Source organism: Emydura macquarii, unplaced genomic scaffold, assembly GCF_026122565.2.
Source record: "Emydura macquarii macquarii isolate MOO-44397 ecotype Brisbane River unplaced genomic scaffold, CSIRO-AGI_Emac_v2 contig_3530, whole genome shotgun sequence".
Classification (NCBI taxonomy): domain Eukaryota; kingdom Metazoa; phylum Chordata; order Testudines; family Chelidae; genus Emydura; species Emydura macquarii.
The window spans coordinates 11,424,721-11,437,091 of NW_027133667.1; the positions used below are offsets into that span (position 1 = coordinate 11,424,721).

A 12,371-nucleotide genomic window follows, 5' to 3' on the forward strand; every position below is an offset into this window, starting at 1 on the left:
ATTAGATCTCTATTTGGGGAAAAAGGAGAAAAGTTATATGTATTTAGACTTTCTCAAATGGAACTGGTTGAAAAAGTGACTTGCAGATACTGGGGAAAAAGGAGTGCAACAAGATCACTCCATGGGTCCACATTAGCCCTTGGGTGTGGTGGGAACATTGATTGTAATGTCAGTGTGGTGATTTGTGACTTGTTAGACATATTTGGTCATGTTTTCTTTGTATAAAAATAAAGGCAAACAGCACGCCAGCGATTGCAGATTCCATCTCATGTTTCAGAGAGAGATGGATAATATCCTTTCTACTCATGCTCAAATAATTTTTTTCAGAAAATGGAACACCGTTCTTTTTCTTGCTTTAATCAGACTATTTCTAAACTCTACTATAAATAAAAAGTGAGCAATGAGCAGCTGAGAGGAGGGACTTTAGTGGTGGGAGGGGGCAAAGGGTTCTTGCACAGGCAGATCAGTGCCCTGGATAGAGCTCCTTGATGTCGGCATCCCCAGTCTGCTCCTAAAACTTAATATTGCAAATGTTCAGTCCTTTATGATCTGACCAGTAGGATTTCTGGATCTCAGTATGGCTACTTAAATTAACATTTTCTCTTTGGACCACTTGGACTTCCAGCCTTATCTATTTGATGTGCTAAAATGTTTTAATTCATAGTTGTGTATCCTTAAAGATATAACTTAGATAGTGGTTTGGGGTGTGGTGTGTGGTTTTTTAAGAATGCTGGAGGGAGAAAGCTGATAGAGGTCTCCTTAAGATGGCTAACATAGGAATGTCCACTTTATTTCCACAAACTCTTCCTGGCTTATCTGTGGCTTCACCAATTCTAAGAGCTCTGTTTTGAACCACATAAATAGTGATACACTGAAAGCCTGTAAAAGATGCACTTTGTGAAAGGAGGGGTGCTGGTTGACTGTTGTGTAATCCCTGTCCTTAGAGAATTGGGACTGTATTGATGACACATCTGGATTTAGCATGGGTCTGTAAATGTACTGGCATGTGGAACAGATTAAATGGATTCTGTAGCATGTGGGACAGCTTGGGCTGAAATGAGACAGCGATGATCTTGTATAACAGTAAGGAATCTGTTTTTCTAGGGCATATACTCTTTCTTGAATTGGTTCTGAGTGCACATCACAGTTCCATTTACAGGAAATCTTCTGTATTATAGACCTTGAAACCATATGGTTCCTGCATCCCTGTATCTTGGAAAACTTAGTAATGCAAGATTGATGCTGTGGTCCTCAGAAAAACCTGATTGGAGGAAGAGATCTCGGGGCGTTCTTTGTGCATGACAATTTACAACTCCTTGGTGCCTTTTATTCCATTGGACAGCTGAATCTCATACGCACAAATGCAGTAGATAGGAGTGTTCCAGGGTAAAGTTTGTAATTTAGGCCTGTGAAACTTATTGACTGAGAAGTGTGCACCCTAATTTTTTTTATAGGAAAGGAAGCTGAATACATACACCCTGTCCCCCCATTTGGCAGTTCAAAAATTTTCCTGATGTTGCCCACACCCATTGCCTCATCTTCTTTTACTTGTTTCCTAAGAAGGCATTAGCTTTCTTGTGATTACATGTGCAGCTATTTTAACTGCAGGAGATTCAAAGAATATTAAAAGAACATCGGTTTCTCCACAAGGTGGTGCTCCTGTGTGGCTAATAAGCAGAAATTTTTTAGAGAGTCTGAGAGCTTGTATTTTATTTATTTTTAAGAGCCATGCCTGACAAGCAGAAAATAGCCCAGCTCTTAGATTTAGTAGTAGTGCCATAACTCACTGCTGGCAAACTATAGTCCCACTGTAACAGTCAGTCTGTGAGGTGGTTCAATGCAGTGAGTGATTTGCACAGTGGCATACTAAGGGGGGCACTTGGCCAGCCCTTCATGACGTGCAGCGGGTAGGGGTGCAGAGCCTCCTGCGCTCTCCGTCCATTGTGAAGGGCTGGCCCGGAACTTTCCTGCTGCTCCAGCCCAGCACCAGCTCAGATTGTGGCAGCCTCAGGCCCCTCACGGCATGCGGTCAGCCTCCAGCGCCCCCTGCCCTCTGTCCATCATGAAGGGCCATCCCAGTGCCCCATCCCAGCCAGCACTGGGCTACAGGGCTGGAGGGGGGAGCGCTGCTGGGAGGCTGGGGGGTGGCTGCTTTTGCTCCTGTGGGCCCCACACGCATCGTGAAGGGCTGGCCTGGCGGGGGTGAGGCCACCCCCTATCCAAGCTGGTGCCGGGCTCTGAGGCTGCCGGAGCGGTGGGTAAGTGTGGGAGGGGAACGCCAGGCCAGCCTTTCACAACATGTGGGAGGCAAGGGGCACAGGAGGCTCTAAGGGGCGTCCCTCAGTGTCCCCCCCCCACGCGTCATGAAGGCAGCACCAGGCTGTGGGGCACCGAGCGGGCACCAGGCTGTGGGGCTGCAGAGGATGAGGCAGGCACTGAGTAAGTGCGGGGATGGGAAGGGGTGGCGAAGCCAAACCTGCATTTACACGCCACAGACTCCCCTCCCCAGTGTAGCTGGGGGGCAGCACCAGGACCTCTCCTGCTGGGGGGTGTGAGGCGGGGAGAAGGCGCAAATGTAGGGTTGGCCCCTGGGCACCGGAGACCCTCTGTACGCCACTGGGTTTACACTATGGATAAAGGGTGAGTCATTCTCTTTAGTTCAAGACTTGGGCAGCTTCTGTGTGTTTATTTTTGTTTTTTGGAGGGTGAGATTTGTGGAAAGGTAAAACTCTGTTTTCTGAACTGATCATTCCAGGCACTGCAGGAGGCGTGTGAACAAAGGACTAGATACTGGGACACACCATCACTTGCCAGGTCAAACTTCAATAAGAGGTGACCTAGAGAGACTCCTTCAGCTTTTCAGAACATTTTTTGTTAGATGTAAATGTGTAGAGTGGGATATTTGTAACCTTCATTTCAGTGCTACTGCATGTTGGTTCCTGACTAAGCTTCTTTAGTTCTCAGAATGCCAGGCTTCTCTGAACTGGGACTAATGTGGCATCAGCTAACAGGAGACACCTGGCAGGTGGGTGTCTGAGCAGGGCCGTGTAGAATATAGAGGTTGGGGAAACATTCATGAGAAGACAACGGTCATACGCTGCTGCTTACCCATGCCATTTAGCTTCTGCTGATTAAGCTGGCTCATGGGCTCGGAAAAGGCCTGGGTGGGGATTTACAACGTAGATTACTTTCCACATGACTGCAGTCCAAGCCCATGCACAGTTCTCTGCATGTGCCACATTCCATCAGCATAGATGGATAAATGTGAAAGGCAGCCGTCAGCCAGAAGCTCTGATCGTGCTATGAATGATGCCTGGAACGCTGGATGGCTGTGAAATACAGCTGTGCCCTCCCTCTGTGTAATGGGGGAGAGGAAATTGGAGCAATTTTCTTGCCCAGCCAAGCTGCTTAAATTGGTTACATACCAACTTAAGGAGCGGTTGCAGAACTTCTATAAGTCCAAGTAAAACAATTTTTAAAAGGAAAATGAGGTATAAAGGGAAGGGACTTGTGTGACCTTGGGCAAGTGGGTAATCTGGGATAGAACTCTTGCATCTCAGCCCTTTGCACTAATTAGTAGACATAGCTTCCCTGCACTGTTTCATTAAGCCTCAGTTTTACACACAGTCAGGAAATTCCAAAGTGGCTTTTACAGCAACTGTGGCTTGCCTCTGTGTGTTGTGGCACGTACTTGTATTGTTCTTCTTGGCTTGGGTTGTTAAACTCTTTATAAGGACATGTCTACATGAACATTTAGTTTGTGGCAAGCTGGGTATGAATCTACCCTGCACTAGCCTGCAACAGCCTGACTATCTGTCAATCCTGCTGACATGCTTTAATAGTTCATTAACGTGCTTTGATCTACTTTCAAAGAGGAGAAGATCAAAACGCATTAACTGTTAGTGCACAGCAGCAGGGTTCACGTGGGCAGCAGGCTAGTGCTGGGTAGATTCACCCCTGTTTGCCATGAACTAAGGCCTGGTCTACACTCGAAAATTAGGTGAATTTAACTATATTGATTGGGGGTGTGAAAAATCTACATCCCTGAGGTGGTATACTTAAACCGATCTAAGTCCCCGTGTAGCCAGCACTAGGTTGATGGAAGAATTCTTCAGTTGACCTAGCCGTTGCCTTTTGGGGAGGTGGATTACCTATCCTGATGGGAAAATCCCTCCCGTTGGCATAGGCAGTGTCTACACTGAAGTGCTACAGCAGCACAGCTGTACCACTGTAGCGTTTTAAGTGTAGACAAAACCTTAAGATGTGGTTCTACATCTTACTAGACACTTCCCCTGCCATTCACAATTGTGTGGATAATCTCTGCCATTCGCAATCACATAATATCCCTGTGGGAGGTGCAATAATTTACTGCAAAGAAAAGTAACGTAAGGAAATTAATATTTTTAATGGTTCTTTTAATGTACCTGGCTGCTGGGCTATAACTGCACTTCAGACCCCTCTAGTCCCTCTTGAGTGCATCCTTGAGGTGACAGGCCTGGCTTCCTGCACCTCACTCTGGGTGGAACCACATGGTCCAACTGCTCTGACTGGATATCTGGGCTGCAGCCTTTCTAGTTTCCAAGAGTGTTAACAACACAGGCCCAGTTTGGTTTTGGCCCCCGTAATAGTTCCCCTTTGTGAGCCTGTGACTGTATTTGGTTGTAGTGCACAGAAACAGTGTCATCAAAACAAAATATTACTTAATCAAGGTACAAAGCTCGTAGAGCAAAGGGTAAAAACAATAAAAGGCGTACATGCATGCGTCCTACTTACACTTTAAACTTCCATTGGTAGCTGCTGTAAGATCCCCTCAACCTGGCTAACTCCATCTCTGGCTGGGAGAAGCAGACTGTCCTGCTCCCAGCATCTTTGTCACTCTCTAACCCCTTGCTATCTGGTCACCTTCTGCTGACACGCTGAGTAGTCTCTCCTAGCTCATTCCAAATCCCTTTCCTTTTCTAGGGTCTTTTTGGTTTAGGAACTCCTTTGATCCCAGGCTTTAGTCGTGGGAAGAGTAAATCATTCTAGCCTGGATCTGGCCAGAGAGACAGTTTCTTCTCCAGTGAGGGCCCAACCATTGTTATCTGAATTCCTTTGAAGGTTTTTAACCCTGGCATTTTATCTTTGTCATTGTTTTCATTTCCTCTGGATTTTCCCCTTATGGCTTCCTTTGATGTAAGTCTCTGTATTCAGGCAGGGTGTCAAACAGATAACCTGAAGGGCATATAATACTTACTTAAAAAAAACCCAACATACGTCCCTCATTTTCACATATGGGTCATTTGAAATAGTGATTCATGTTTTGGGTGTTTGGGGTTAGGGATGACTTACTACTCTTCAGTGGGTGTGGAGAAACTTGGAGGTCCTGGTTCTATTCAACTTTCAACTTGGATGGCCCTCTACCTTGAAGTTGAATTATTACATTTTGATTAAGGACAAAGATCTCCCAATGGAGCAGCAGCTTTTGGGCAACGATTCCTGCCTGTGCCTGTGCCAGGGGTTAAGAGTTTTCAGCAATTGTTCATGGGGGACCCATTGCTAATGATGGTTGGCAGCAATGAGTCAGTTTCCTGGTGCAGGCAGAGATACAGATACTGAATCCAAGCTGAAAGGCTGTGTCTGTGCAAATAACTTTAAAGCAAATCTCTCACCGTTACATTAGCAGTGATGCCGCCCGCTACATTAATGCACTAGTGTAGCTCAGCCTGTAACATGTATATGGCCATGACCTCTAACCCTGAGAGTCTGGACAATGTTAGTGAAAATGCAGGGGTCTGATCTACATAAGCGCTCCCACAATTGCTAACACAGGTAGAGCTGCAGTGGTGGGACACTTCCTGAATATTGGCTAGATAAAGTTAGTAGCATAGTGTCCTGTCTTCACAAGAGCTGAGATAGCTGAGATTATAGCCTGAAGCAGGAAATAGAAGTCCTCTTGATGGTGCAAGCAGGAAATTACTTTGATACCTGTGAGATCTATATTCAGTGATTCTTGCTTTTCCTGCTATTATGGGAATTCTGAAAAGTTGCTAGATTTTACTGACCTTTTCTTTGCTTGCCTGCCTGCTTTGAAACAGGGTGGGTAATGTAGCTCTTGCTGTATTGTGAATGTCTGTTCACGTCTGTAATCGCAGCTTCCTCAATCATTAAAAGAAGGGCCTTTCCCTTCTCCGGGAGTTCTGTGCTTGGTTAGAATTGGAAAAATGGTGTGTTTTCTGCTTTTCCAAGACCTCTTGTAGCTCTCCCATCCCACCCCCTCTAGTCTGTTTTACTGCACCTGCTGGCATTCCTGTGGTAGTTCAGGAATGGCTTTTCCCAGACCTCTGTCTTTAAAGGCAGAGGTTCCCAGTTCTAAAATCCTCCTGCGATTTCCATCTGGCCCTAGTTAATCTGTCTGTAGCAACTCTGCTGCAGGGTCACATCTGTGGACGAATTTACGGATTTGACCTAAATATTGTCATTCATTTTGTACTGTGGCTGCTTTTAAAAAATAAATAAATAAAAATTTAATCCTCTTGATTTCCTGAATAAACTCACTAATGCAGCTCAAGAAATGTTAATCTTGTGTCCTAAATAATTCATGACTGTACTGTCTGGCTTCTCCATTAAAACCTTCTAACTCTGATCTCTGAATTAAAAAATGGAGCACAAGTATTATATACCATTATCCAAATATGAGTTTTCTTGTGTCCAAATATTGTTTTCATCCTTGGGCCTGAATGGCTGTGTCTATGCTGCAGCTGGGAGCATGTCTTTCAGCCTGGGTAGGCAGACTCCAGCTAATATGCTAAAAATAGCTATGTGCGTGTTGTGGCGCAAGCGGCGGCTCAAGCTAGCCACTGGAGTCCAAACCTGCCCCAGCCACTGGGCCCTAGCATGGGTGGTTAGCTCATGCTGCAGTGTTCACACTGCCAGTTTTAGTGCTCTTGCTTGGCGCAGAGCTAGCATGAGTTTTTTCTACCTAGGTTGGGAGGTACACTCCCAGCTGCAATGTAAATGCACCTGAAAGGGCATCTCTCTCACCTGCAGGCATTGAGTATACAGTTAAGCTGGGCCATGATGGTTTTGTTGGTGATATAGAACTGAATGAACAGAGCCATATAAGTCTGTAGGTTTGTGGGGAAACTGTGACCTTAAATGTTTTATTTTGTGAGCTAAATCTTTTCAATACAGAACAAGAGACTTTCATATGTAGGGTTTCTCTCTCCTTCTTCCCCGTGCCTCAGTTGTTACGTATTTTTCCTTATCACAGATGTCCTTCAAATCCTGAGGCTGATAACATATTTTTCCTGTTATTCTTCCCATTCCCTCTCCCTGTCTCCTCCAAAACTGTTGTACTGACTTCTCTTATAAATATAATGTACATCTGAACCTTGCTTCTGAGTCAGCAGAAGCAGTCACTTCACTTCCAGCAGAGCATGAGGGACCAGGCTGAAATAATTAACTCTGATCCTCTACATATTAATGTAGTCCAGTTATATCACTGAACTGGCCCCTCATTTTGTGTTTTAACTAATGAACAGCTAGTGATGCTTTGTGACTGGTCTAAACATGGTTGATAGCTGCAATAATGCTGGATTAAATCATATGTGCTAAAGCTTTCTTTTGTCATCCTTGTACCTATTATCATCCTTTGTCATCCTTGACCCTTACCTATTATCAACATTCTGATGGGTTTGCTTTGCATGATCTTTGTCAAATTATCTCCTGTTTTTCTTTTTTAAGAACAACTTTGATTATCCTTTGTTGTAATTCAAGGCCACTTTTCAGGAAAAGGGATAAAGCAGATGAAAAAGGAGGATTTGCAGAGCTCCAGCAGAGGTGGAGAACTTAGTGAAGTGGGAGAAGAAGGAAATACATAGTAAGGGAACATTTTTAGATATAATGAATGAGAAGAGGTTTGTTACAAACACAAGGGCTGACAATTATAAAGACTGAGCGATAGCAAGTTAAAAATATTCTGTTCAGGTTCTTATATCACACCCATCACCATGGTATCTGAGCGCCTTTGAATGATGGATTAAGAAATATGACTGGCATCTGTCATGTGTAGTTCTTTCTCCATTCCTGTCCCAGGGAGGTATGGTGGGGAATTACATATGGATTGTTTTGTTGAGTACTATATAGAGGAAATAACTTATGGCCTGGAAAATGCAAAAGTGGGTGAAGGGGAGGATAATCTCAGGCTGCTGAAATTGAGCAGAGAATTTGGCCCAGATTCAGTTTACTGTCTACCTTGCAATTCTTCTGAGTCTACTCGGACTGTGTGGAAACATTTAAGTGTTTCTGTTATGATCATAGATAGGTGTTTGTTTCTGTATGCTGCATTATAATAAGAATTCTATTACAATTAATAATTACAGAGAAACAAATGACTAGTGATTTCAACAGCAAGTGCACAATACTCAAAAGTATTTGAGCAGCAGGCTGGCTTCTGCTATATCTAGCCAAGCCAGTTGAAGTCTGCCAGGATAATTTTGATCTTCATGTTGAGATTTCATCTGAATATAGGACAAAAGGAAATTTGTGTTTGAAACTCTTTTCTTGAAACGTGTCTGTCAGAGTTCCTCGGTAGCAGTCTTCAGAGTGCAAAGTCTGTCTATTTGGGTCTGATCATATTTGATTTTGTCTCCCTTTTGGGTAATTTTTTCTTTGCCTTGGTTTTTGGAAGAATGGTTCTATCTTTGAGTGATTGCTCATATCCATTCCAATATAGACGAGTGCGCGACCCGTGCACTGGTTCCTGGAACTTTTTTCCCCTTAGCAAGCCCTGTAGGGTTGGCTCAGGCACCCCCTGGAGTACTGTGCTCGTGCCGTGGTACATAGGGTGCCGCCCACCCTGCGGGCCCTCAGTTCCTTCTTTCCGCCCGTTGACGGTTGCTGGAACGTCTGCCTCTTGCTTTAGCAAGTAGCATCCCTTTTGTTCTCTATAGCACGCTACGATCCTTAGGGCTGTCCCCCCCGCAGGCCTTGAGACGCCAGTCTTGGCCTCAGGCACAGCGACAGCCTCAGTCTCCCCCAAGGCAGCCCCCCAGACCTGCTCAGCCCAGGAGGGGTCGGGATCGGTTCCGGGCGCCTAACCGCTGCGACCATTCGGGCTCTTCGGTGGGGCCCCAGCTGGGCTCAGGCAAGGGCCAAACAATAAAAAGCCATTTTGATGGTGCGCACGAGGGTGGCACTCTTCCCCCTGGATCTCGCCCAGCCCTTTGCCTACAGACTCAGGCTGTATTACACCCACTGGCAAAGTATCACCTTGGACCAATGGGTCCTCGGTATAGTCCTCAGGGGGTATGCCCTCCCCCCCCCAGACTACCCCCTTACCCTGTACCTCTCACGAGCAGCTCCTCACACAGGAGGTCTATTCCCTCCTCCAGATAGGGCCTGTGGAAGAGGTTCCTCCACAGGAGAGGGAAAGGGGATTTTATTCACGGTACTTCCCAATTCCAAGGCTTGAGGCCCATTCTAGATCTCTGCTGTCTGAACAAGTTCATCAGACGCCTCAGGTTCCGCATGGTTTTACAAAGTGTATGACGGTGGTTGTGGCCCACCTGCGCCACAGGGATGTCCAGATATTCCCATATCTGGATGACTGGCTGATCCGGGGCAGGTCCAGGGCCCATGTAAGGAGCAGTCTAGATCTCACTTGCGCAACATGCACCAGCCTGTGGCTGCTCATCAACAAGCAGAAGTCCGTTCTTATGCCAGTGCAGCGCATAGAGTTAATTGGGGCCACAATGGATGCCACCCAGGCCAGAGCCTTCCTCCCACAGCCTCGCTTCGAGGCGATGGCTGCCATAATCGACGATCTCCACAGCCAGGCATTGCCTCCAGCTGTTGGGACACATGGCAGCCTGTACGTATGTGGTGAGGCTGGCTCGCCTCAAACTCAGGCCTCTCCAGACATGGCTAACCTCGGTGTATGCCCCAGCCAGATGCCCTTTAAACAGAGTAGTCACGGTTCCCACGCAGATACTGACTTCTCTAAACTGGTGGAAGGACCCAGGGGAGGTATTGAAGGGAGTTCCCTGCAGAGACTTGACACCATCAGTAACTGATCACAGACGCCTCGGTTGCATTTCATCAGGCCATTGAGCTAAGCTTTAAATTAACGATGAGTTCAGACTATTTAATATTTTTCAAGTATAATTTTAGAAAATAGAACTAAAGTCTTGTATTCTCTTGTCAGTCAGTTACTGCTCAAAGCACAGATGAATTCTAGGTACATGTACAGTATCTGTACATTTTAATTTGTTTCCTTCAGCTCACTGAAGATGTTAAATAAAACAGCACCTAGTGAACACCTTTATTTCTCTCCAAACTCTACTGGATGAATATCATTCCCCTCTCTGGCCTTGCAATTAGTTTTTAATCTAGATGACGTTTCTACTTCTCATATGCAAGTCAATTTAAATGAATTTTTCAAGTAAGGTTTTTATCCTGCATTCTACCAAATGCTTTATTGAAGGTCTAGATATTTTGCAAAATTTGTTTTAAAAATCTTTATTTCCTTATTCCACTAATTGTGGCATTTATTAATTATAAACCCAAATAACTTATGCTCTTTGTGTGCTTATACCGCCCCCATCACAGTAGTGCAGTGCCTCACGACATCTCTGTGAGGTAAAATATTATCCCATTTTATAGATGGGAAACTAAGGCACAGAGAGGTTAAATGACTTGACAAGAAGCCTGTTGCAGAGCCAGGAACTGAGCCCAGGTTTACCACGTCCCACTTCACTGCCTTAATCACAAGACCATCACCTTTCCCTGTGCTCACAGTTCTTTTAGTCTTTATGATGTATTTATTTTTTCTTAACTTTACATTATTTTTGTGAAGGGACTCTTTCCCTGTCTAGCTCAGCAGTTCTTGGCTGGCACGCCTTATGGGAGAAGGAGGGAGAGATTGAGGGGAGAGATGTGAACACTTGTGAGGCAGCCAAACATAATTTTCAGTGCTTTCTTCTCACAAAAGAACTAGTCTCTTGGGGTTGGACATTAAGGTGTTCGTCGGCATGCATGGCAGCAAGGTGGGAACAGCTATGCTTATTTTTATTCACTTTATAGACACCTGCATTCCTTGTGTATTAGAAAAACAGTGCTATGTTCATAAGATCTAACTGGCAGTCCAGGCTTATCAAAATGGAAGTGTATTTTTCTTTTTCTTCCATTGTAATCATTGCAGTACAGTCTCACACTTGTGGCACCACAGTTGTTGCCTGATTTAGGTGCTTCATATTATTGTTTATAGAATGGGGTTATAGGCTCGCTAGTTAATCTGTTCAGAAAATAAGAAGGTTCTTGTCCCAGAATCAGGCTACACAGAGTTTTGCAAGGACTCTCAGGATGTATGACAAGGACACTCTTACTGAGAACCAAAATATAGCCTTAAAGACCTTTGAGACAAAACAGAATAATAATCAATCAGAATTACAAAGGCAGTAATATTGTTCTAGAGATACATGGGCTATTGTATACTATAAACTCTTTTAGATTAATATACTCACATCCTGCCTTGATAACCTGGTGGTAAGAGACAAAGGAGCAGCCTCTCGCCCCTGTATGCTGATGTCAATTCCCGAGTGGGAGAGTTTAGGAAATGCTAGAGAGCTAAGAGCTATAGACCGACTATAAGATCTAATTTAGAACTAAAAGAACTCTGTTGATTGTCTTATTCCTAGTCCTAATTTAACATGGGGGGTTGTCCCTCTTGTAACCTGAGCACTGTGCCCTCCTATGTCCAAACTTAACTTTCTCACCCACAAAATATCAGGGTACACTTATTCTATAGGCTGGGATGTGTGTGTGTGACATTATCTCATTCTCACCTCTGTTATTTCTGGCTTAACCATGTTCTTTGTGGTGTAACTGAGGGCATGAACGGTGGTAGCTCCCCACATCTGAACGCATCCTGACTTATCTAGGATAAAGGTTATAAATATTATGCTTTAGCTCATCATCACTTATCTAGGCTAAAGATCCCAAACATACGTATGCTAACTTGTTTTAGCTCATCATACAGGATGTGGCCTGTAGGTTTCTTGGGCTACAGCCAAAATACTCTAATACAAATCTGTAAATCTTTTATAATAAAACAAGCAATTAAATTCATAAGAAAAGATATATATGCAAGCAAGCAGGCTAGTCCTATGGGCTACACAATACACCTGGGGCACAGTTGCTCTATGGAGTAAGTGCTTTCTCTAATACTGTAGGCTTATTATTGTTATTGCGCTTGGTATCACTAATGGTCTTGAGTCTAACACTCATCTGCTGATGCTTTTTTCAAGGGATTCAGAAATGAGTTATTAGACACACACCATGTCCTTCCTTTTATAGTCTGGGGGGGGAATGAACGGTGCTGCTTGCAGCAG

The 12,371-nt window shown here is 44.6% G+C and overlaps 1 protein-coding gene across 8 annotated transcripts in view; it reads left to right on the forward strand.

Moving 5' to 3' along the window:
- The window catches only part of BCL2L13 (BCL2 like 13), a 69,356-nt gene that overhangs the window by 45,480 nt on the left and 11,505 nt on the right, over positions 1 to 12,371 (forward strand). Inside the window, exon 7 of one of the 8 annotated variants that reach the window (XM_067536209.1) lies at positions 1,179 to 1,911. The exons of the other annotated variants lie outside the window; for them this stretch is intronic. Within the exon in view, the coding sequence (XP_067392310.1) occupies positions 1,179 to 1,226 (48 nt within the window). The 3' untranslated portion in view covers positions 1,227 to 1,911. Of the gene's footprint in view, positions 1 to 1,178; positions 1,912 to 12,371 lie in introns of those variants that run through there. 8 annotated transcript variants of the gene reach the window in all.